General features: G+C 44.9%; 2 protein-coding genes across 7 annotated transcripts in view; one reads left to right on the top strand and one right to left on the bottom strand.

The window, feature by feature from the left end:
- INTS8 (integrator complex subunit 8) overlaps positions 1–24,733 on the bottom strand; it is a 2,196,017-nt gene extending 2,171,284 nt beyond the window's left edge. Inside the window, exon 1 of one of the 2 annotated variants that reach the window (XM_069621379.1) lies at positions 24,515–24,733. The gene's annotated coding sequence lies outside the window, so the exon portion shown is untranslated. Of the gene's footprint in view, positions 1–24,281; positions 24,302–24,514 lie in introns of those variants that run through there. The other variant, XM_069621380.1, reaches the window with a different exon arrangement.
- Positions 24,734–25,041: 308 nt separating this feature from the next.
- The window catches only part of NDUFAF6 (NADH:ubiquinone oxidoreductase complex assembly factor 6), a 526,077-nt gene continuing 524,737 nt past the window's right edge, over positions 25,042–26,381 (top strand). For 4 of the 5 annotated variants that reach the window (XM_069621387.1, XM_069621385.1, XM_069621386.1 and 1 more), the window contains exon 1: positions 25,042–25,256. In XM_069621387.1, the coding sequence (XP_069477488.1) occupies positions 25,102–25,256 (155 nt within the window). In that variant the 5' untranslated portion in view covers positions 25,042–25,101. The remainder of the gene's footprint in view (positions 25,257–26,381) is intronic. The other variant, XM_069621389.1, reaches the window with a different exon arrangement.

A 26,381-nucleotide genomic window follows, 5' to 3' on the forward strand; every position in this document is an offset into this window, starting at 1 on the left:
CGACAACACCAGAGGTCCCAAAGATAGCCTGCTGGGCACGGGAGAGCAGAATGACCAAGCATGTCCAAAGGAATTGCCAGAAGGCGTACTTTATCCTCAGTCTTGCAGCGTTGTTGGTCATTGCACATGAGTGGAAAACCAAAGATACCCCTCACAAACACAATTGGCTAGTGAAGGTTTGGAACTTTGTCGCTCTGGAATGGATCACATACTTCATACAGGGAAAGCAGTCAAGGTTCTCGAGCAAATGGGAGACGGTGTTATCCTTCCTGAAAGAGGATTTCAGGCAACCGTATTGCCCTCAAAAACTTTGTATCCTATGGATTGAATGACTGTAGTGGGTACTCAGCCAACCCTGAACTTCAGGGAGGCTGGGGTGTTTGGGTTAATGTTTGTTTAATCAAAATGCCAATAAAAGGAATGTAGAGAAGGGGATAAATGCCTCCTTACTCACATGCCACCAACGAGATCAGTAGAATGGACGGGTGTCCCACGTCAGAAAATAATAGTAGACTTTATTTGTCCTTTAGAGCACGTGTTCATGGAACAAAGATGAGTCCTGGTCCTCGTAGACTACACATTGAAATGGGTTGAAGCACACGTTATGCCAACTGTGAACACTCCAACCATTGAAGTCTTCCGCAGAGAAGCCGATCCAGAGTCTCTGGTGTTGGACAATGGAATCCAGTTTGTATCGAATTACATGATATGAATTTTCTCAAGAGAAACATACGGCATCTTTCTATTCTAGAGGCAATGGGCAGATGGAGAGGGAAAAAAAATCGAATGATTAAGGAGGCAATACAAGCCAGCGCAAATGGCTTAGTTTGTTCTGAAGTAGTTTGCTTTCGCCACACAGTAACAGAATTCCACAACAGGGATCAACCCTTTTCAAGTAATGAAAGGATGCAAAGCATGCACAAGGCTGAACCCATCAAGGACACAGCAAAAGTGCACAACCATTCAGCGAACCACAAAAAGGTGTTGGATGCTCAGAAGAGACAAAGACTGTAGTTTGACAAAACAAATGCATCGATGTCGAAGACATTGTACAGATAAAAATGCCACAGAAGAATAAAGACACCTCCTCGGACTCCAGTGCCTCAATAAAAGTCACAGAAACCCATTATGAAACTTGTATAACTGATGGGGAGAAGTTGTGGATCATGTCTATGGTGGCACTGTACCCAAGGTACAAAAGCAAGCGTTAGGAGAGGAGAAGAGACCGAAAACTGCAAATTCGACATGAATTACCAACATTCTTGCAATCGTCAAAGAACCTGCACCCTGCTGCAAGGTGAAAGCGAACATTGTTTGGAACAACTGTGAGAAACCTAAAGGTGTCTCCCTAGCTAGTCCGCGGGGGATCTGTCATCCAGGTGGCCAGGAAACGACCATCGCTACTGGATGCAGTTCCTGGGGGTGGACCAGTGAGTGAGGATCACCTGGATGGGTGGGGGCAGGGGGGGGTCCTTGGGGAGTGGGACACCGATGGGTGAGAAGCAGTATCCCCTTCTTTCAACACCTTTTCCCAATCCTACCATGCAAGACATTCAAAAACACTGCCCCGCCCCTTTTCCAACATGAACACTTCGCACAACATGAAAGACAATGGATTAACACCATAGCCCTTTACCTGACATGTCGCTACACAAGGGTCAGGCAAAGTCAGGCACTTGACCAGAATCACACACACCTGGCGGCCCTTTCCCTTCCCCCACAGGGATAAAAGGTGGAGAACGAGAACCCAGTATGAGCAAGGTAGACCGCACAGCGTTTTGTTTGTTTGTTTATTTGTATTGCGCACCAGACCCAAAGGTATCAGAGCGCAGAGGTTACAAGGAAATTCACAGCTTAGGTTACAGAAACAAATTACACATGGCAAATAGTGGCAATTACAAGTTATCACAAACAGGGAATAGAGCATGAGCAGGAACACTATGTCTAAGACCTAGAAGAAGCATCTTTGAGGACCATTTACAGTGTAGTGAGGGTAGCAGGGCTTAATGGTCTGTTGTCTTGAGCCAGTTAATGCAGTTGTATGTGAAGTTCTGGTCTGGTTGATCCGCTCGGAGGGAAGGCAGCAAGAAATTCTAAAGCTGGGCCGCTTTGACAGGAAAACTACTACCCCCGACCTTCGATAATTTTAACCTAGGAATAGTGAGACAGTTGTGTTAATTAGTCTAGAGGGCCTAATTGAGGTCCTTCTATGGAATCTCTCGGAGAGAGAGCTAGGCGTGGCATTATTTCCGCGATTTGTGAATAAGCAAGGCTGTTTTAAGCTGGATTTTGTCGTAGGTAGATACCAAGATGGTCCAGAACATCGAAAAGGGGCTTAGTGCATATGTTATACAAGGTAGGTAAGACACACGATCCCTGGGGCACTCCGCAGCTAATAGGAATGGGGTCTGCAGCTGCTGAGGGGGAGAAGACCCTCATGGTCCCATCACTTAGGAATGACTTGACCCAAACTATGGCCTCCTTGGAGAAGTGCACGGCTCAACCTAGATGGCTGCATAAGAGCTTATGGTCCACAAGGTCAAATGCAGCCGAGAGGTCGAGGAGGAGAAGGAGGGCTGATTTCCCCTTGTCCCTTAACTCGTCGATTTGAGCCTTACAGGTCAAATGCAGTTTCCGTTCCGTGTTGGGGACGGAAGCCTGACTGGTGAGCTCCTTACAGGTGGTGTAGTTCCAGGTATGTCTGAATTTGTATATATGCGACCTTACCTAAAATTTTGAAGAGAAAAGTTACTTTTGTGATAGGCCGATAATTAGTTGGTATCAATGGGTCTAGGGTTTGTTTTTTTTAGCAGTGGGAGCACCCAGAATTCTTTAAGGTTGCTGGGGATGGTGCCAGAAGTGAATGAGACATTGATAAGCTTTGATATGAAAGGAGCTAGATCCCTCACTGCATCCTTGATAAGTTGGGCTGGGCAGTGGTCGCCCTGGCAATTAGAGGGTTTGAGTGATAGTATGACTTTTTCCACCTTGAGAGTAAAAATTTTGGAGAAATTGAAGCGAGTATGTGGGGTGTGAGGGGGCATGAGGGTGTTAGGTGGGGTTAAGGTGGTTAGAGATGCTTTTTTTGGCAATTGTGTTCTGGAGGGTGGTCACTTCATTGGCTAACACATGCTGGATGTCAGAGCACCATGTTTTGTCTTTGGTGCAGGTATCTGGCGTGGGGCTGGGGTCTCCAATTCTTTTAGGATCGTGAAAGTTTCCTTCATGCTGGAATTGGCTTGTGAGATGCGGTCATTATAAGATTCTCGTTTGCCAAACGAATTTCTTTTTTGTAAAGAGATGAGATCTTGGTAAGTTTAGTTCCGTTTCCTTCTGAAGGGAGTAGTCTCCAGGAAGCCTTGCAGCTTCTTTTTTTTTAGTCATAGGTCTTTTAGATGTGGGATGAACCAGGTGTTCAAGTGAGCTTTAGGCTTACTTTGTCTCATTTTAAGCAGAGCAATGGTATCTAGAGTTGTTGTCATGATTTTATTGTACTCATCGACAAGCATGCCAGGGTCGGTGCTGTCTGGTAGAGAATTAAGGGTGGGGAGAATAAGGGGAATGAGTCTATCAGCTGTAATATTCTTTTTATTCCTAGTTAGGGTAGGTGGAGCGGTAAGAGCGAGTATGGGTTTGAAGGCGACTAGTTTCAATGACAGGTGGTGGTGGTCGGTCCAGGCTTGCGGGGTGATGGAGGTGATAGTGGCGTTGCAGTTGTAATCGCGTTGCAGTTGTAATCTGCCACCCATTCGAGTGTTTTTATTGTGTGTAGGCACGTGGACTCTTTGGGTGAGGCCTAGTTCTGACAAGACGTTGACAGTAGTATTAGCATGTTTATCTTGTGGGTTGTTCAAACCCAGGTTGAGGTCACCTAATAGAAGTACTTGTGAAGTGTTTTTGAGGTTGAGAGAATGGTGGAGATATCGTCCTCAAATGACCTGAAGGGGCCAGGAGGTCTATAAATAAGGTGAATGTTAAGAGTCTGGAAGTTAGCTAGGGGTAATTTCGCTGTGAGAACTTCAAAGGATTGAATGTCTTGGATGGGGCTAATCTCATGGATAAGCTAGATTTGAAGATAATAGCAATGCCTCTGCCTCGCACCTCATGTCTATCCTCTCTTAGAATTGTGTAACCGTCAGGAACTGCTAGCATGAGCATAGTTCCTGCTGTAGCGTGCAGCCAGGACTCAGTGATGGCGAGAAAGTCAAATTATTCTGCCAGAATCAAATCAGCAATCTTTGTGGCATGTGCGACTAGAGATCTGGCGTTCATTAGTGCCCCCTTAAGAGATGGGATAGGGTGATCTGGAGCAGATAGTGGAGAGATGTTGGTGGCTGCACCCTTAGGTTGTTTGGCAGTGCAGTGCTTAGTTGTGGTGGGATGGGGTGAACTGTTGTTAAATGGTTTGGCACTCGTGGTTTGGCTGAGGGGAGGATGAATTCTCTTAATATCTAAGTTGGACGCAGATCTGGCAGGGGGTTTCAAATAATTTGGCTAGTCTTGATCAGAGTCTAGTATTCCTGATGCCTGTATTACAGGATCTGATAAGAGTGGGTAAGTTCTCTGGGGTATTCGAATTGCTTAACCGCAAGCAAGCATTGGGTTGGGTTGCTAGGTTGGGATAAAAGTGGTATAGCGTCTATGATCATTGTTAGGTTGGTCGTGCGCAGGGGATCACGATAGTGGAGGGTGGAAGGTCTAGCAAAGCTCACTCGTATAGCTAGTTTAAGTAGCGTGCCTAAGGCGCTAATGTTGAGGACAGTGGCAAACAGTGCGATGAGAATCTAGATCTTTCCTACAGGAGTCAGGAGAGGCTATGTTAGGTAGGTTAGATAGGATTCATGTCAGATAGGCAGTAAAGTGGCAGGAGGCTAAAGTGCTTGGTTGGCGATAGGAGGGATAGGGTAATGTGATGCAGTACTATGTAGTTCAATGGTCATGAGAGGGCACTGGTGTAATATCAATACCTTTGGTACACTCAGTAGAACGCTAGGCTGCTAACATGCAACACCATGCAGTACAAAGATCATGAGAAGGCACTCGAATAAAATCAACGAATTTAGACCTATTCAGTGGAACACTAGGCTGATAATATGCAAGACTATGTAGTACAAAGAACATGAGAAAGGCACGCAAATAACATCAGCAAGTATAGGTGGATTCAGTGGAGCGCTAGGCTGCTAATATGCAAAGCTATGCAGTACATAGATCATTAGAGGGAACTCGGATAACATCAACGAAATTAGACGTATTCAGTGATATGCAAAACAAGACAATTCAATAGTCATGCGGGCCCGTTCAATCGCTGTGGGAAGCGCACTGGCATATGTGCGTATGCGAACAGAATCGGGTTAGTGACAGTTATAACATGCAAGTTATATACATTTAAGCAATTGCAGCCCTAGATGGTATTCATTACGGTGTTGCTGGGCAAGGGGAGCAAGTGTCCACGATCTGTAATCCATCCGTTAGCACAACTTGGATAACAGTTAACGTCATTTTGTGCAACTTTGCAGTATATTCCGATTCTGTTCGGAGAACATTGGGTCGAGTGGAATGCACTCAGTGCAGGAAATGGGATAATGTTCATGTAACCTATGGATGGGCATGTATACCGAGCCCAAATTTTAACAAATAGACAAATACAATGTTGACAGAATAGTAGCGCATACCGGAAATCACTCCTCACGCAGATTAGAAGGATTGTAAACTGCGCGGATGAGAGAGACAGTTACACGTGTCGTGCTAGCGTAAAACAGTAAAAAAAAAAAATCAAAGTGAGTGGCGCATTACCTGCATTTTGCAGAGAACTTGTGGCACATGGAATTGGTTGTAAGTAGGTTCTTTGCGCCCTGTGGCCACAAGGGCAAACGGGGCCATGTCTCTCGCGGGCCTTCCCACGAGAGGGCCGGCTTCTACCTGCCAGCGGATACGCTCTACAGAAGTAGAGCTCGTTGCTTAGCAACGTAATCAACAAGATGATAAAGCAGCCATTTTGGGATGTCGCCGCGTCGGAGCAGTGCGGCTCAAGCGATGAGGAGCTCAAACAGGCTGGAAATGCCTTAGGAACAATTGCTGGGCAAATATAATGCTGTAGTCATTTAGGCACACAGAGGATCGTGCTCACCTAAAGCACGATAGACTTCTACAGCGTCGATGCAGTCTGGTACGGCGAGTTGAGCTGGTACTGGATCATAGGTGCAGGCTGCAGGCAAGGTGGGAGAAGAGCTCCTGCCCTCTCTAGAGGCGCTGATGTTGTGGGAGCTAACTCAGCGCGGTAGTTTAAGGGGAGGAGAAAGACGGCGCATACAGAGAGGGTGACAAGGAGAGAAGCAGCCTTGCCCTTTCCGACTAAGGCCTGTGAACCCTCCGCAAAAGGAATCGCAAGACCGAGTACAATAGCAAGCGTGTGTTGCACAGATGTCATGATACACAAGACCTTCCTCCGCTAATAACCAACCTGGCGAGAGACGCTGGTATCTGTGGTACCAACATCGACTTCAAAGACAGGGATAGCCAAGCGGATCGTCACAGCTGATTGAGTCGAGAAGAGAGTAGATAAGTGTCACAACTCAGAGATTGTATTCCAGTCCTTGCAGATAATACCTCCCCACTCTTTTGGGGAAGTTCCCTTCACTCCGGGAATATGAAATCTTTATGGTGATGTGCCAAAGACTTCCCCGCCAAGAGCTCAGCCTACAGGGATCGATACACCTGGTAGGCCGGGGGCTTGAGTGAAAAGGCAGGAGCAGAATCGTCAGAGCTAGAGGGACAAAGAACAAAACAATTGTTCAGGAAATGCAGCCATGTAGTGCCGGAAAACAAACAGCCAACACCGCCCACAAGTACCCACTCTTACCTGCTCCGTAGAGACAATATACCACCAGTAACCTACTAGTATCGAATGCAGAAAAAAGGAGGGTGTATGGTGAAGGAGGAGTGTGCCAGTATTCCAGGAACACCGATGTTGAAGCAGCAAAGCATTCCAAAAGTGTTCAAAGCAATCCAGTGTTAAAGCAACAAAGCGTCCCAAAAGTGTTCAAAGCAATAATTACACGTGTCAAAAGTGTTTGGCCAAGTAATAGTAGCAGACAAAAAAAAAGAAATGACCAGGGAAGCGAGCGTTCACCTCACGCTAGTTCCCCTACAGAAACGTTCGGATTATCAGGTCACCAAAACCTAAGGATTCAGAAATGGGAGGTCAAAAATGAGGAAGCCGGGTTCGTATAATCCGAGGGAGGCAGGCGTTGGGAGACAGACAAGGGCAAGGCAGAGACAAAGACTTGGTTCAAGCGCCGAGTAATTGGTAATTAAACAGTAATCCGGGAACAGATGCTCGCAACTAACAACAGTTTAGGAGCACTCGATCTCCGAATAGACGGTATTTAAATATGGTCCACAAACGAAGGAAACACAGCAACGTAGTGCGTGTGTGTCACGTGACTACAATAGCGAGAGTTGTGGGGATTGCTCAAAGGGCTCTGCGTGCCGGATAGCGCTCGGACAAACGCCATGGTAGTCTCCAATTTAACCGGGACGTGACAATAAGAAACCAAACTGTGTTGAATGAAAGATAGCAATCGGCTATTTGAACTGTGAGAGCATAAAGAGTTATTTATACCAGAAGGGGGAAAACCAGCAACGAGTCCAGAACCACGCAAGTGCTCACTCAGGAAACTCTGGGTGATTACCCGATATTTGAAACTGCAATAACCAGAAGGCCTAAGGAAACGGCAAAAAAGGGGGTTAAAGTGGTCATACAGGGGTCTTGTAAAATCCTCTGTACAGTCAAAAGTCTTTGACCAACAGATGATTGTGAAGCTAAGGGAAGTGAATCCTGCATCATAAGAGTTGACTGAGAAAATGAGAAAAGGTAGGATGTACAAGATTGGCAAGAGTGAACGCAAAGGAGGGATACCGGAAAAAGGGGACGAAATCTAATGTACCGAAGCTTGGAGCTCTGACACTGCTACTTGCTACGAACTTTGTTGTGGACTTGGATTGAGCCACTTGTGAAGGCGTTACCCAGTGTGTTTGTTTTGGCCACACCCCCCCTCTCCAGTCACTCCCAACGTGACTACATATTCTCAAATCTCACGCTCCTGCTTAGCAAGTACCGCTTCTTAAGTACCGCTTGTCCGCTTGGAGCGCTGACATTGCTACGAACTTTGTTGTGGACTTGGATTGAGCCCCTTGTTAAGGTGAACACATGCCAATCCAAAGGAACATTCCCTAACAAACTGCCTTTGGTGACGCTTGTGTTTTGTTTTCCTTCAGACGTTACCCAGTGTGTTTGTAGTGGCCACACCCCCTCTCTCCAGTCACTTCCAACGTGACTACATATTCACAAATCTCGCGCGCCCGCTCCTGCTTAGCAAGTACCGCTTCTTAAGTACCGCTTGTCCGCTTTGCCACATGGGGCTGAGCACGGTTTTATCTTAGCTTCCATTTTATTTTTTCTTGTTGTTTTGCTTTGTTTCATTTCAGTTCAGTTCTGTGTTCAACATTTTTAACTTGTGGTGTTGTGTCTTGATTATTATAAGTTTGTTAGTTTAAGTTGGATAGCGCATACTTTCTGCGCTATACTATCTCAAATATGCCAGACCACTTAGGTCTAAGACCAACACTAATTCCACCGGTCTGGTCCCAAATCTCTTGTAAATCTATTTTCTCTACCCCTACCAACTTCCGACCTAGAACTAGCAGCGGGAATGCCTTACCGATTGGTGATTTGATTTACATGGCCCTACTTACCCTAGAATTCAGTCTGCAGCCCATCGTTTGTCGGATCACACTATGTTACAAACTCCAGAACACAGGGTCACTCCTCTTAAAAAAAAAGTGTCATCCTCGCCGTGTGCACACTCCACAGTGAGTAAGGAGGACATAAGCAATGGGGATATGAACATTTCAATTTACGCAAGTCAATGTGAGTTGCCAATTTCTATCTATAGCGACCAAACATTGCAGAAGGGTAACTAGTCTACTCATTGAGCGTAGCACACTCACTTTCTTTTGTACATCCTACTCTGAGACCTTGTAGGAACATCCATGTTGAAAATTCCAATCCTGCTGCTCCAGTTCTAGAGTTGGCTCTTTCTGCAAGAAGTACCACCTTGTTAAGCCTTATTAAATTATTTGAAGTGCTAGATGGTAAAGTGGACAAAGAGTCTGCATAAACTGATCAATTACTTAATTGGCTAAAACACTCATAGAAAGGGGTATGCCGTCCAACAGAAATGAATCCAATCTTCCTGTTGCGCATGCGGATATAATAGATTTATCAAGAGCAAATACGGGGAGTAGAAAGAATTCCATTGCAATTCTGCCAACTTTTAAAGAGGTAATTCGCCCGATAATCGAAGAGACATGTTCAAATACACCTCCGACAGAGGTAGATATGATTAATAGAGAAATTATCAACTCATTGCCTATTATGGTCTCTGGGGTCCTATCAGAGCATGAGAGGCTCTCATCCCCCCAGCGTAACATCCGCCCCAGTAAAGTGATGCCCAAAGGACCATGTATATCCACACAAAAAACTAAGAAAATGCCCTTGACTAGATACTCGAAAAACTCAGTTCTTTTTTTTCGCACAATGAATTTGATCCATAATGCAAATAAAAAGGGCGCAAATGCCCAAAATTCTCCTTCAAATGCCGGGAGAAAACGAACAAGAGCCAGTTATGAACTTAGATGAGGTGCCGGCTCCTCTGCTAGGGCAGAAAATTGCTATAAAACACCCCGTCATCATATCACCCACTAAACGATTTAGTACAAGAAATTGAGAACTCTGTTTGTGGTGCCATGAAGAACCAGTATATTGTTGTAAAGGAGGTGCTGGGCCAATCAAAAAATCCACCTGTGTGTGTAGGGCGAAAGGCTGAGCTTGCCGATGGACCACATAAAAAAAAGCAGTTGACGAGTATCTAAGCCAACGGTTGGTGCCTCCAACTAATCAAATTGATATGCCAGTGGTCAGTGAACGCGCTAGTGCGTGCTCACCATGTAGCTCAGTACCCCGATCAAGTAATCTCCCCATTAGAAGTGTGGAAACAGCGCAAGCATGGCCGCCACCTAAACAACCGCGTCCTACAAGAACGATGGGCCAAAGCAGTAAAATGTACGAGCAAGAATCTTCTATTGATCAAGTGTGGTCTAACTTGAGGAGGCCGAAGGACTTTGATGTGGCATGTCCAAGGGGGGGCCACAAACTTCTGTTAACAATCCGATCCCAAAGCAGCAAACAAAAATAAATGAAGTCTTGTGTCATTCATTTATTTTGAAATGTAGAGATTGCCTATTCAAATCATAGGCTGGAAATTGGCCATGTGTTCTAAACATTCTCATAGATGTTCCCGATCTTGAAGACATATCCTCACGTGATATTGAACAGGTGGAATTCCTCTCTAACTGGTCTATAGTGCGACTGTGGATACCTTCCACAGTAGTGCTTAATTGTATTTGGAAAGTCAAGCTGAAACTTTTTGATATGGGATTTTTGGTGGCTCAAGACCCTGACAGAGTTAGTGTGGAAACCAAGAAAGTCGCATTCCAACCGAGCATATATAGGGGAAAGTCAATGAGAAACGTTAATACAAATGTGTCTTCCTCACAGGATTTTTCAAACTAACCATCAAAGAAGTGCAGGCCTACAGTGCTCTCTATTGCTAGCTGGAATACTAGAGGGCATTCCCACTTGCAAGCCTCGATTACGCAGCTACTATCCCCTTTTCAGATAATTGTCATGCAGGAAACCTGTCTGACAGATATGCCAATTTGGGACAATTTCGAGGTATGTCTATTACCAGCAATATCAGGGTCTAAGGGAAGACCTTCTTCTGGTCTATTAGTTGCAGTAAGCTGTAGCGCAGGTCTTTCAGTTAAGAAATGGGATACCATAAAAGCTCACATCCAATTGGTTAGAATTACTGGGGCCGAGCAGCACATAGCATTATATACGAAACCCAGCTGCCATTGTGGATGATGAGTTCTATGATGGATTAGCAAAATTGTTGGACTTAGTCTTATTAGAGAAGGTAGTAACCCATACCGTGTTGGTTGGTGACCTTAATCTAGACTGTTTCAAACATACTGCAACAGCTCCCTGTAGGGAAGTACAAAGATGGAGCTCTTTTATGTCTGACCGTAATTTTGTGTTAGTAAATGGATCTGTGAGTAGAACGCTAGGCTGCTAACATGCAACACTATGCAGTACAGCCTACGTGGCACAGAGATCATGCGCATAGCATCATTGATTATATGCATGTTGATGCATATTTGTATTCAAAAATAGAAATGTTTTAAATTATTAGGACATCGCAGAGTGACCATAACATCTTATCTCTTATATTTAATTGGTCAATTAATACAAATATCAAGCAAAATATGTAGTCGCAATTAATAATCAATAATGCGAGAACGTGCCTTCGATGGTCTCGGAATGCGTTGGTAGCCCTTGAGAGAACTGTTACTAAAAATATTGGGTCTGCTCAGCCTTTTTGCTATCCCGATCTACTGCTTCCGTTCAGAAACACAATATCATGTCCGGGCTCTGGTCACATCAAGCACTTACATGCCTTTGATCCGGAGGTTAAAGCTAGACGGGCTGAATTTCGGAAAGAAAAGAAGTTGATCGTTTGCAATTTTGAGGTCCTTTGTGGGTCTGCCTTGCGTTCTCTAAAATGCAAATCTAAAAATTGGACGAAGTCAAGAAAGGCTTTGTTATTTCAGAAGGACAGCAAACTAATGCTACGTGCCATGAATAATAAAAACTCTGCCGAGACATGGCAGTTACTAAATAATGCACAACTAAATGGGGTCTAAGAACAACAATGGACCTAGTTTTTTTCTGATCTCTATGCGGATCAAAATTACCAGGAGATGCGGGATATACAACGATCGACCTGTGGTTGGTCAGTTGACTGCTCTCAGAGTTTAGTACAAGATCTAATCATGCAAGCCAGTTTCTCTTGTGCTGCAGGACCCGACGGTCTTAATAACCTGATGTTTAAAACACGCCCCTATCAATGGTCGCACATCCTATATAAAATCTATATGGAAGTACTAAAATCTCAAAGTCTGCCTCTTTCGTGGAAGACTTCCTTGACTGTTCCAATATTTAAAAAGGGCGATCGCTCACTACCACAAAATTACAGCCCAATAGTGCTATTGGACGCTCCAGGGAAGATCTTCACTAAATGAATCTTGTGTGATTTCAACGCATGGACCTTATCAAAACAACTGCAGGTACACCGTCAAACAGGTTTTGTTGCAGCTATGGGCACTCATGTAAACCTATTGTGTCTCAATGCAATCAAAACCCAATGTCAGGTAAATAAGCAGTGTTTTTTGTTTGTTTATTGCATTTATAAGGCGCACCAGACCCAGGAGTAGCAGGGCGCAACAAGGATATGTGAAGCTTACAAAAGTTACATAATGTACAGGCCATATATGAGTAGTCACATTACACAGGCAGATGATACCGGTACAGTATACAAGACAAATTATATAGAGAGGCAGAGTTATTTACATCTTGGTATGCAATAATATACAGATTTACAATCAGTCAGCGGGTCGTGCTGACTTACCTAGGAATCCGAAGAGACTAATTCTCAGTCAGATTAAGGTGCGTGATGAGATTCTTTCTAAAGAAAAATTAGGGCCGGTCAGCTCTCAACTGATGAGGCAGGGAGTTCCAAAGTTTGGTGGCCTTCACAGAGAAGCACTTGCCGCCAATCTTAGAGGATTTAAATCTAGGTACTACCAGGCAATTGGTGTTGACAGTTCTAGAGGTTCTCCTAGATATTCTGTCAATTAGGTAACCCAGTGTGACATTGTGTAGTGCTTTGTGTGTCAGGGAGGCAATTTTTAGCTGTATTTTGTTATGGGTAGATAACCATTTGTGATGTCGTCTAATTGCAGAGATGTGCGCTCTTTTGTTGATGCCTAGTGCAGCTCTAATGGCATTGTTCTGTAATATTTGAAGTTTTTGGATGATGGATTTATTGGCACTACTGTATAGGGCGTTACAGTAGTCTATTCTTGATAGGATTAGAGCTCTGGCCAGTATGAGGCAACTGTCATTAGAAAGGAAGGGCCTACCTGCTCTAATCAGCTTACAAGTGTAAGCTGTGGTAGAGGCCAAGGAATTTATTTGTTTGTTGAAGGACATTGTTGCATCGAGGTAGAAACCAAGTGTTTTTACCTCTTTGGAGACAGTGGTGTTGTTGCCGTCAATGAGAAAGGCTGCATATTCATGACCTAGTTTGGAAATGTTGGAGGGGGAGCCGAGGATTAACAACTCTGTCTTGTCATCATTCAGGCATAGTGCCTGAATGAGGAGATTCTATTCACCAACGCCAGGTCCTTGCCATGATCCCCAGAAAGAGGGAGGAGAATCTGAGTGTCATCTGCATAATTAGTGTAGGTGACACCCAGAAGGTCCAGATCGTCAAACAGTGGCTTGGTGAATATGTTGTACAGAGGAGGGGACACGCAGGAACCCCGAGGGACCCTGCATAAGAGAGGGGTGGGATCCGCAGCTGCAGAGGGTGAGAATACTCGACTAGTTCTATCATTCAGAAATTATTCTATCCACTTGACAGCGCCTGCAGAGAAATGGGCTGCTGTGTCAAGATGCCTACAGAGGACCTTATGATCAACCAGGTCCAATGCAGCTGAGAGATAAAGTAACAGCAGTAGTGCTGTTTTCCCTTGATCCCTCATCTCATCGATCTGAGTCTTCAGATCTATCAGTGCCGTTTCCGTCCCTTGTAGTGGTCGGAATCCTGATTGTCGGACCCCTAGGAGTTTGTGCTGTTCGAGATGTTTTTGGATCTGCAGATATGCAATTTTATCCAGAATTTTCAATAAGAATGGTACCGTTGTGATAGGGCGATAATTGGTAGCGATAAGAGGGTCTAGAATTTGCTTTTTGAGAAGCGGGAGCACCCATTATTGTTCGAGATTGGCTGGGACGGTGCCAGAGGCAAAGGAAGCATTAATCAGTTTGGAGATGAAAGGGGAGAGGTCTCTCGCAGCCTCTTTTATGATGTGCGCTGGGCTGATATCTCCTTTACAATTGGAAGGTTTGAGAGAGAGGATCATTTTTTTCAACTTCCAGGATCGTTGTTTTGGTGAAGCGGAATGTGATATTTGGATCAGGGATATTAACATTTGGTGAAGGGTCGTGATGAGTTGGAGGAGATATATTCAAAGAGTCTTTCCTATTTTTTATTTTGGTTTGGAGAGAGTTAATTTTGTTGGTTAGTGCTTGTTGTATCTCTGAACACCAGTTCTTATCTTTAATACAAGTATCAGGTGGAGAGATAGGGGACTCTAGCTCTTTTAGGATTGTGAATAATTCTTTCATACTAGAGTTGGAGTTGGCTATGCGTTCATTGTAAACATTTCTTTTTGCTTGGCAGATTTCTTTTTTATAAAAAGGGATGCAGTGGACGCTAGCTTCTTTTTGTTCTCATGAGGTGGCAGAGGCGCCAAGCAGTTTCAAATTTTCTTTTTAATAGTCACAGGTCCTTTAGTTGTGGAGTGAACCACTTGTTGAGGTGTAGTTTAGCTTTACTAGCTCTCAGTTTGAGGGGGGCGACTTTGTCCAAAGTGGAGAGCATAATCTTGTTATATTCTTGCACCATGGTGCTTGGGTCCAGGCTGTCTGGCATAGAGTTTAGAGTAGGTAGAATATTGGGGATCACATTAGCCACTGTTATATTCTTTTTTAGCCTGTTTAGACAAGGAGGCGCTACTTGAGGGGTTGCGAGTGTGTCTAGTAGCGGAGAGTGTGAAGGACACGAGAAAATGGTCGGTCCAGGATAGGGGAGAAATAGAGGTAATGGCAGCTATGCAATTGTGGTCAGCTACCCAGTCCAGGATTCTACCCTTGATATGGGTGGGGGCATTCACCTTTTGTGTTAGTCCTAGTGCATTGATGGAGTTTGCTATTTGCAAGGCGTGTTTGTCTGAGGGGTCGTTCAGGCCCAAGTTAAAATCACCAAGCAACAGTACTTGGGATGTAGGTTTGAAGTTACTACCAATTAAGTTATACAGGTCCTCTTCTAAGGTGCCAATGGGTCCTGGGGGTCTGTAAATTACATGCATGGTGAGTGGTTGCAAGTTCTTTATAGGTAATTTGATGGAGGGATTCACATGATTGTAGGTCATGTGGGGCTACTATTCTCATAGATAAGCTCTCTCTGGCTATGATGGCTATTCCACTGCCTCGGGAACCATCTCTGTCTTGTCTGAAGATTGTGTACCCTTCTGGCATGGCTAACGCGAGAGCTGGTCCTGCTGCCTTATGTAGCCATGATTCGGTTATGGCTAAGAAGTCTAGGCTATGTTCTGTGATTAGGCCGGCTATGTCGATGGCATGAGCCACCAGTGACCTTGCATTCAGGAGAGCTCCTTTAAGGGGTTGATTATCTGCTTTTATTGCGGTTGGGCAGGGACTAAGGCTATTAGAGGTTAATACCTTAGGGCAGAGTGTAGTCTCTTTATCAGATAAGCTGCAAGTGGGTAGGGTGGTGGGCCGTTTGGTGCAAGTAGGTGTCGTAATGTGGCAACAATTGGTTTTCTTATTTGTGGGTGGTAGCGATCTAGTAAGAGGCTCGTAAATTTTGGGGAGTCTACTACAAAGTTTGAGATTTCTAATGTCCGTAGTACAAGGTATCATAGTAAGTTCTCCAGAGTACTGGTAGTTGGGATGGGCAAGGTTGCTGGATAAGGGTGCCATGCTAAGGCAGGTGGGAGGGTGTAAATTCTTCTCAATTAGGCAAATAACGTTAGGATAGGCTACTAAGCTGATGGAGAGTTGGAGGGTGATAAATGGCATAAGTATATATAGGGGACAGAGTCCGGGCATATTCATGGTGAGCCGTGGGTCACAGTAGACAGATTTAGCTTTTAACTATATGGGCCTGAAGCACAGTATGCGTGGTACACAGAATGTTCTGAGAAAAGTCGTGGGCAGAATCCGCTATGTCAGAGTGGGCCTGTAACACAGTCTGTAGATGCATAGAGTACTCTAATACAAATCACAGTGGGCAGATTCAACTTGACTAGGTAGGCCTGTAGCACAATGTGCAAGTGCACAGAGTGCTCTGAGATAAATCACAATATGCAGATTCGATTTTAACTGCACGGGCCTGTAACACAGTATGCGGGTACGGAGTGCTCCAAGGCAAATCACAATATGCAGATTCGATTTTAACTGAGCAGGCCTGTAACACAGTATGCAGGTACTGGGTGCTCTAAGGCAAATTACAGTAGCCAAATTTGACTTTAGTTGAGTAATCCTGCTACACAGTATACAATATGCACTGGGTGCTTACAAGCCAGCCAAATACTAGCAGGGCAACAGCATAGGCTCTAGGAGCTAGGTAGGGCCAATCAATGGCAGGCATGGGTATGCTAACTACGGTATATGTTAGGGCAGGTAGTAGCAGATTGACCAAATGGCGCAACAGTGCATATGACCACTAGAGTGAATGCACAGATTAGGTGGCAGGGGGTATATAAATGGCAGGATGGGTAATTGAAGAGGGGAGTTATTTAAGTGGTCAGAATGGCATATTGCATGAAGTGAGAGGGTACAATTCATTAACATAACAGCGAATGGGCAGAGTGACATGTTAACAAATTAAATAGAAAAGTGACAGTATTAGCAGGAGTTACTTTCATATTCAGAGGGGAGGTTGTCTACACACAAATGGTAGCAGCAGTACTACATTTGAGCATAAGACTCATACAGAATACAGCCTTTTATGTCGGGAATATAGCACGAGAGAACAGTGTACCGGAGCCTGCTGTACTATGTGCAGGGCGTGAAAGATTGACCTCGCCGCAGTATACCGCTGTGATTTGGATGGAGCGCATGCAAGATAGAGCATGAGCACAGTGAAAGCATTGGGGGTGGACTCGAGTGCAGGCGATAGAGTCGAGTGGGCTGATTACGAGTGAATGATGGCATGTGCTAACAGCGTTGCTGGCGCTTAGATGCATACGGCTGCAAAATTGGACAACTAATAGTCAAAATAGGGTCTTGCATGGAGGAGAAATATTACCTTAGCACTAGTCCAGTACGAGAGGCAGGGGGGCTGCAGACGGCAAAACAGGAGCTGGCCTTGCCCCCCCGTGGGCCTTGGAGGGAGTGGGCCGGCTTTGCCTGCCGGCGGCCAATGGGGAGAAATATGGGCCCGGTAGCCAATCGGCTCGCATCAGGAGGCCTGGTTAGGTGGAAGGGGTTGTAGGCAACAGGCGGTCGGCCATCTTTGAAGAGCTGGGTACCTCGTGTACCTTGATGGCGGCGACAGGCTCGTGTTAGCCTTTTAAGAAAATAGAATGCCTATATTTTCTTTTTCGGCATCCGGATTCAATGCGTGCTCAGCTGGAGTAAAATGGGGGCTGTGCGGCCGATTTTCACAGGGTTGTGAAGGGGGCATCAACGCTTACCATAAATCGTGGTAAGCAAGGCTGGGCAGCTGGTATCCTCTGTGGGTCCACTGCTCCTGCAGGGACATGACCTGGAGCTCCTGCTCCTTAGGTGGGTGATGGGGACTGCTGGCAGGTTCAAAACAGGAGCTGGCCTTGCCTCCCGTGGGCCTTGGAGGGAGTGGGCCGGCTTCGCCTTTGCATTTGTGTATCTCAATTCCGCTTTTGATGCCATCTCGAGAGTGGTGCTAATGGCTAAGCTAAATACCACTGTCCGGCCACGCTGATTGACATCATCCAGGCTTTCCACTCAGAGAACTCTATATGTATCGCCTATCCCTTGACGGACACCTTACGACACCCATACCAACTTATAGAGGTCTAAAACAAGGCTGCCTGTTGGCCTCATCCATTTTTAATTACTTTATACATGATCTTAGGAACGCCATTACATCAGTTCAATCCGACTCACCTATCCTCAATGGGTTACCAATGAAATCTCTGATGTATGCCGACGACCTGCTACTTATATCCAAAACACCAGTAGGCCTGCAGAACTTGCTCTCAGCATTTAATGACTATGTACAAGCAAATGAATTAAAAATTAACACGAGCAAGACACAAATTGTCTCATATCTTTCGTCTAAAAGATCTGGTAATAATTATACTTGGACAATCAACAACACGAAACTGTTAATCGTGCCGCAGTATACATATTTCGGCATGATCTTTGAAGGCACCCTGGGGGCGAAAGGCCAAGTGGAGTATATTGAACAAAAATTGACTACCACAATGTCACAATCTAAAATCATTCTGCATAGGTATGATACATTTTCTATAAAACGTTCTGTAAAACCGGCTATTATCTATTGGAATCAAAAAGCAATTCCATCCATATTGTATGGCATTGAAACCCAAATGCCATAGTCTACAGTAACGCTTGATAAAATGGAAGCAAAATTTTGGAGAGCCATCTTGCATTTACCACAGGGTACTCCTATTACTTGGATACGCTACGAATTGGGCATCACATCGCTCCAAGCAATTTATCATTAGCGGATATGTGCTCTGTTTCAGAAGTGCCTCATATCCTCCGAGTTAGATACGATCCTGAGAACCGTGTCTCATATTGGTTTGCGACACCGCATTATTTTGTAAAAACTTGGCTGAGAGAAGTGTACAAAACAACAAATGCTGATCTCACGATTGAGTTACTGCTTTCTAATCCAGACAAAGCAAAAATCTATTGCTTAGACTGGATAGAAAATAGACGAATATGTCTGACGTATAAAAACATTGACCTTTGTAGATTCCCCCTGAAAAAGAGTCGGGTTACAGAATCGTACCTGATAAGAGCACCGTCCCCAGCTTTTCGTCAGGGTTATCCGCGAATACGCTTCAACTTGTGTCTTACCAGAGATGTACTAGCTACACGTAGAATGTTGATGCAAACTACCAATTTTTGTCGCTTTTGTCAAGATCATTAAGTTAAAGAGACGCTAGAGCATTTAATATTGTTGTCCTGTCCTACATTGACCGCATATAGAGCCATTCATTTTGCAAAACACTGTTCATTCGTTAGTCTCTTGAATTATAAACACAAATGGTTTTACATAGTATGCTCCAATTCAAATTGCAGTGTTGAATTTTATCAATATGCTAAAATTGAGTGAATGAAATGACGTTTGGATACGTGGGACAAAGGGTGATCATCTCAAACCATGGGGAACATGCAAACATCTGAGTTTGTCAAATGTACTTGGGTTTATATGGGGTGAAATGTTCACGTTTTAATTTGCTTAAATGCACTAATGAATGTCTAAGTATAATTTGCTTCATATATGATGATGTGGTTTGTTCCAAATGATGAAGTTTCATTCTTTTATATTTACCTGTATTGTATTTGTATTTTCTGAAATTTGAAAAGTTGATTAAATTCAGCTAGAACAAATAAAAATTAAAATAAAAAGTCCCAAAGTACAGTGCGTTGACAGGAGTGAACCCGATCAAGGGATTTCCACAGTGAACTGCTTTAGTAAAAGTTGGCAAGAGTGAAACCGGCAGAGGGACTCCGACAAAAAGGGGCAAAGCCTGAGGTGCCTAAACAGTGTGTTGACAGGAGCAAACCCGACCGAGGGATGTCCACAGGGAACTGTTTAAAAAGCCATCAAGATTTGTGAACAAAAGTAAAGCCATAATGAACACGAAGGAGGGAGGCTGACGTCCAAGAGGGGTCCGAGCCCCAAAGAGGAGATTCAGGGGTGGAAAGTCATCACCCAAAATTCATTGAGAAAGGAATGTTTATTTGGTTTGTTAAATACGATTTGTGAGGGGTCTGCACCCGCAAGAGGGGTACCCAAGGGTGAAGCCATCATCCAACATATATGTGGAACATAACTTTTTGTTTGTTTGTTGAGTACATCAGCCCCTCGAAAGCTCAGGAGATCCACCTTGTCCCGTGCTCAAAACTTGGGGAATGGAGACCCCTAGAAATAACAGCCTGACTTAATATTTGCGAACACTTCTTTCTTTATTTGAAAATCCTATCCCACACTCTTTCTGTAATTAGGTGTAAGGGTTTGGCAATAGGTTTTTTTGTTATAGGCCTTTTATTTTGACAAGACGCCACAAGGACTGCCATATTTTTCATTCCATGGTCACAGCTTGCTCCCATCATAGATTTAGGTTATGTGTTTTTCCACCCTGCATTTATAGTTCACTAAACACCCTAGAACTGTGATCACTTATGTCTGTCTTTACTGTTAACACCATGAGTTCCTTACACAACCCGACCAAAGGATATTTGGAAGCAGGGCGACCAGTGGAGCCAGAGAGAGAGATGCACAAATTGAAAATGGTGAAGGGAGCACAGAAAGAATCAGAAGAACAATCAGTCTTCAGTATGCCACGATTTGCCTGATGAGGGAAAAAAATAAATAAAAAGAGTACTGACAAGGTTCGTTTAGACAAGCTTATACATGGTGAAATAAAGAATGTTGCAGAATGAACTGCCTACGTGTCATCATTTATTAACCCTATGAGTGCCCTGTGCATCTGCATCTTCAAAGTGTTGCCTGATATTGGAAAATTGGGCTGTTTTATAGTAAATGTCCTTGTTTTCTTAATGCACTATGGAAAGGACAAAGCTAAAACAAGTGGCCTTGTGTGTGTGGAGAGGGTCGGTGGGGGCGAAAGTCAAATGTAAATCATTTTTGACAAAAGCACGGTAGTGCCTCTTCTCCAACTCGTCCCTTGTACTGGGGGAAACAGAAGAGCTCCTAGGTAATACAATCAGCACTTACTGGACTGACATTGGCACAGTTGTTTTGACACTTTACGATACATACACACGTGCAGAAGATCAGTCCCAAAAATCTGCAACACATTCAGTAAAGATTATATTCATGGGGCGCTCACGAGTTCGCAACCAAGATGGCTGCTTCTCAATGAGCTCAGAACGCGGAGGACGAAGAGGAGGTGGCCTGGGTCTGTGCTGGCCCTGAAATAGCATGTGCTGAAAACGTGGTGTGTAGCAGATTTCCTCACGACTCTCTTGGGCCAAGCCGAGTGATGCGGGGGACGTCCTGGCTGAGACACAGGTAGCCGTGCGGAGGTTAGGGGGCGGCCGCTGGGTCCGGCGAGGTCGAGCACCAGAGACCTGCGGCTTCATTAAGAACCCAGGGGGCTGCTATGGTAGACAGAGTTCCCCCGGCAGCTGTAGTGTGGAATGGGGAAATAAAGATGGAGCGCGAACGACAAGCAGCTCATCAGGACTGAGCCACAATTCTGCAGTACTGCGGTATTGGTGGTGTTGGGAGGCCTTGCCAGAACAGTGTGTAGCCTGAGGACAAGAGCCTGCGGCAGTGTGAGCACAACAAGAGTGAACCTGAACTAAAGGAGGACAGCATGGGCCCTGCTCTTGGGTGACCAGGCCTGAGTTGGAGAAGAACTCCAGGGTGTAAGGTACTGGCTGAGCCCTGCACCAGTCTTGGTGTTAGCGAGGAGAGCGTTCTGCTGGGCGGACCACCGGCTATTCGATCAACGCGGTAGTAGTCAACAAGCTCCGACTGCATCTTTGGGGCCTGTGATGCCCTGGACCCCATGTGGTGGTGAGGACCCTCCGGCGAGTGGATGGTAGTACTTCAATCGTCCTGCGGGGCTCGTGAGTGTGCTTCAGCATGCTGCTGAAGAGTGCCCCAGCTCGTATTCCAATTGGCTTAGTTGTACTACTGTACCGCATTATACACAGGGTCTAATAAACACACGCTGCAAAAAATCCAAACCTTTCAGAACAATGCCCTCAGAGCCGCCTTAGGAATCCCAAGAAGAGAGCTTATCTCAGATGTCAGAAGACAATTTAATTGGCTCTCCACAGCAGACAAAATTAAACTCAAAACAGTATCAATAATATTCAAAAGTATTAATAGAAAGGTTCAAAAGAAGAACTTCCAATAGACCTACCAGAGAAGCATATACGAACCAGCTAGTTGTGCCCCCCTTTAAACTGAGCACTGCCGGAGGCAACAGCTTCCCTGTCAAGGCAGCCCAGTTGTGGAACTCTCTCCCATCCTCTTTAAGGTCTGACCAATCCTATCCACACTTCAGACTTAAATGTATTAAATGCCTAAAATAAAATGACCTATAACTGACCGACACCAGGACTACCTACGTCTTACCCATCTGTTAACCTGTAGCTGAACGCATACTTACATGCTCATCTCCCCCGCTTACTACACCCTGCTTTTTGACTGCCAATGTATACTGTGTATACACCTCTGTGTACAAATACCTGTGTATATAACTCTTGTACAAACTTGTAGGGTAATCATTAGCCTGTTGTCAATGAATGTGTAACTGTAACCTATAAGCCTAAAGTATACTTGCACACATGCCCGGATACCTTTGGGTCTGGTGCGCGCTATAAATAAACAAACAAACAAACAAACAGACAGGAGTGAACATGGAATCTACTGGCTATTGTCTGGAGTCTTCGGCATGTACATGATTTGGCGGGCCTGCTGACGTTACACAATGTTAATGCTCACCTATGATATTGGCTTTCTGTAATGTGTTTTTGTTTTGCCTCTCTTTCTCCGCCTTTGTACTGTGAGGTTAATGTTAAAGGATATTTGTACCGCGCACTATCACCACCAGAGTGGTCCCCAGGCGGCTCTGAAAAAGGGAAAGAAAAGGGGGGGGCGAGTTAATGGGAAGGAGGGGGTGAGTTAGTGGGAATAAGCTGGAAAAGTGCAAGAGAGCAGTGATGTGCTGTTGGCGGCCTCGGCCCAGTAAGTCCGTTGACTGGCCTTGGGGTGTTTTGAGGTCGGTAGTAGTCATGTGCTGTTGTGCGAGTCTATCTGTGGTTTGTTTTGTTGTTGCAGTGTAGTGAAATTTGTGCAGATTGTTGTGTTCTAGGCTTGTGGTTGTGTTTGGTTAGAGTTTGAGAAGTGTATGCAGAGGGGTGAAATTGTTAGTGGATTGGTTAATTAGAGTTGCTGTCTGGAAGCAAGGAGCTAAACTTATGTATTCCCTCCAGGTGGGGTGCACGAGCATCTCTGTCTAGATCTGGGGCCGTCCGACACTCACAGTCCCTTTCACACAAGGCATCCACTCACATTCATAACCTTGCACAAGTTCAGCTCTGGCCACCTATGGAACACCTGTCTCTATTCGGGGCAGGCAGGCGTTTGTGCGTCCCTTAAAATCTGGCCCAGATAGCATTTACAATCCAGTCGGTGCCCAGCATCGGCCAGCCAAGGCTACTCCGTCCATATCTTGCGGCTGGTCGGCATTTATCATCTTATTCAGCTCCTCATGCAGGCTACCGCTCCCAGCCCCATCGAAACGTGGCACATGCCAACGCTTGCAATTACGTCCTGGGGCAGCACCTGCCTTCTTTCAGAATTCAACTCCATCCGGTCAATGCCCACGCCAATATCCACAACTTAGTTCAAGCGTGGCAAGTGCCAGCATTCACACAACTCTATACAAGTATGATACCTGGTTGCAATTATGGAGCGGGTGAGGTTGGAAGTTGGTGTTGGCTAGGGATGCTAATTCTGTCCTCATGTGTCATATTCGACTTAGCATCGTCTCTCTTGTTGTAGTGAGAGTTTCTTTTGTCGGTTCCAAATGTTGTCAGGGTCATCCTAATTTTTTTTTTAAAGAAATGCATAAAAGGCTAAAAACACACATTAAGGTTCTGAAAACACGCGTGCTAGTGTACCAGACGTCTTTTTGCACTAAAGGCTTATAGGGAATAACTATTCCCGAACTACTGGCTGCCACAAACAAACCACAACATTTACTGTACACCGAGCCCGAATATAATACGAGACTCTATGGCCCTTATTCACAGAGCTTTTTCCAATGGGAGTTTGGCATTATAAAATGCTTCTGTGAATTAGGCCCCATGCCTCATAAGATGGCACAACAGAACAAGATTGGCTTGGATGGAAAATCAAAACGCAGACGATTAACACAAAGGAAAGGGAACCACAATGAATAGAGGCATCCTACAATAATGGGTGAAACATAAACGACATATTCAAAAAACATTGAGGGACTGGAATGAGAATGGTAAAAATAACGAGGCACCCAAATGAGAGACACAGATATATATCGCAAGACACTTGCGTGAGATAGTAAATAACTAGCATCCAACTACATTTCCCAAGCCCTATTTTGGAAGAACCTCCCAAGACTCTTCACTGCTCAATGACAATCCTAAAAAAAAAGTGTGACCGCAATAACCAATGCAGTTATTAAAATTGCATCATTTGTCAGTGAATTTCTCGAACAAGTTACTATAATAACTCGTTGGGAGAACCCACCCCAATAAAGTGGTCTTTAAATCCGATCAATCTCTGGTCAATGTTCATTTTGCATTGTGCCTTAAAATGCTCCATTTGTAAAAGGGTAAAACTCCTAGGACTTGTTGGGGGCGGTTCGCATGCCAGCTTCTTTTTGCATCCCCCCGATCAACGTATGTTTGTTTTGCCATGCTCAGGTGGTAATCCTAGTGGCAAATACCATCAGCCCCGCACCCTTGTATCCGGGCTTGTACCTGTGCTGTAGCTTCTCCTTTGCAGCTCCCGCTTTTACTTTAACTTCACTTCCCACACCAATCTGTAGTGCACAACTACACGCCGGCGCTCGCCAAGAAGGCGTGCCAGTCGCACAGAAACTACGCAGGGCGCGTTCGCCATCACTATAGTGATAGTGGAAGTAGCCCAGAGTTATAGGAATGAACACGCGGCCATTGTGCGGTGATTCATAGTGCCTGCCGCAAGATTTCGAGCTGCAGCAGTAGTTATTGTGATATTGCCAGTGACTGACAAGACGTACTCGTCAATTAAAATACGTGATAGTTTTTATGTTATATTATTTCATGTAATCGTTAATATTATCATTAATTTAAATTATTTACAAAACAGTGAAAAGCTTTTCAAAATTGTCAGGTAACAAATGTTGATACAGGTTCTCTTCAATAAGTATACAAAATGGCTTCAGTGTTTGGACATCTACCAGTTCCTTGGAACGGCTGTCTCTTTTTTATGTCTATGCTTGGTTGTATGGGATTAGTCCCATTTCTCTCTCTATTATTTCAATCCCTGTGACCCTCACGCTGTTTATGTGACAGTGAAAAACAACATGTCTTTGCCAGTTATGGGGCTCTCTACAAGACTGCCATCTCTCTGTCTAAGTCGCAGGGTGTTGGCGCTACAGCATGGCCCAGCGGGCAGGGGATTAGCCAGCACGCCTGGGTCAGCGGGACAGAATGAAGGGTACTGTCTGCAACTAGTCAGGTAACATTTTGCAGCTCTGTCCCAAACTACAGTGTGTTTTCTGAACTCGTCTCTGCGAATTGGCAGCAGGGGATAGTAGACTAAGCATGTCAAATCGGCTAACTTGAACAATCATCGGCAAAGTCTATAGCAGTGGCAAATTTAAAGCACAGGCATAAATGACAGAGGGCGCCCAGGTGGGCGTATCGTGGAGGCGGAGCCTAAAGTGGGCGGAGTTGCACAGTGATACACTTAAGAGACAAAACCTACGTTTTGTAAAAAAAAAAAATTTAAAGCATTTTTTTGTGTTTAGGGGTCTAACGCTAGTTGGAGACAGCTGGGCCTCCGTGAGAGGTTTTGCGGTCAGTGGTAGTAATATGATCAAGACTGAAGCCAATGTTGGAAATAGTAGATTTCAAGCCAATGTGCTGTACATTGGCAATGGGAAGGGACATTATCGAGGACAGTATTGCAGCCCTTGCTCATTTGGCTGAGTTCTGCAACCACTCTTTTGCCACTGGCTCCTTCGGTGCGCCTTTACCACAAGCTGTTTTCACAACTGCTATAAAGGCACCCAAGAGTGCCCATTTTACCAAAACTGCCACTGTCTTCCTTTTTCACCATTTTAGTGTTCCTTGTCCGTTCTTGTTCCTTCTCCTGACATTCAGGGTGGGATTTTATCTTCGGCGGGAATCCCTTGGATTTCCCGGGCCAGGCAACCTGCTTCCAGGCCAGGCCTTGCTTCCTGTGAAGGCATGAAGCGAGGAAGAGTCAAAAACTCTGCAGCCCTTTGTCTTCCACCTTACTTGAATGGGGACAACTCCCAGTGGGAGGCTGACTGTCCTGATTGGACAGCCAGACCACCCCTTTGTTGTAAAATACAGGAAGAGAATGCGGAAGTTGTGCTGCCGGTCCTATTAAATACTCAGAAACTGGAAGCTTAAGACAAGTCGACCATTGGAACCAATACCGAATAGGACGATGGGGGAAAAGCGGCTGAGATGACCGGAGAGCCTGCTGTGTAACCGGAGCATGCTGTAGCCCTTCCTTCCAATCCAATCGATCTGGGCACTTCGAAAACGACGACCCCGACCCAGATACTGGTGAGATTCGCTAGACTCAAGAAGACTTGCATTTTGTGCCATC

This window comes from Ambystoma mexicanum, chromosome 5q, assembly GCF_040938575.1.
Source record: "Ambystoma mexicanum isolate Mex_15411 chromosome 5q, UKY_AmexF1_1, whole genome shotgun sequence".
Lineage (NCBI taxonomy): Eukaryota > Metazoa > Chordata > Amphibia > Caudata > Ambystomatidae > Ambystoma > Ambystoma mexicanum.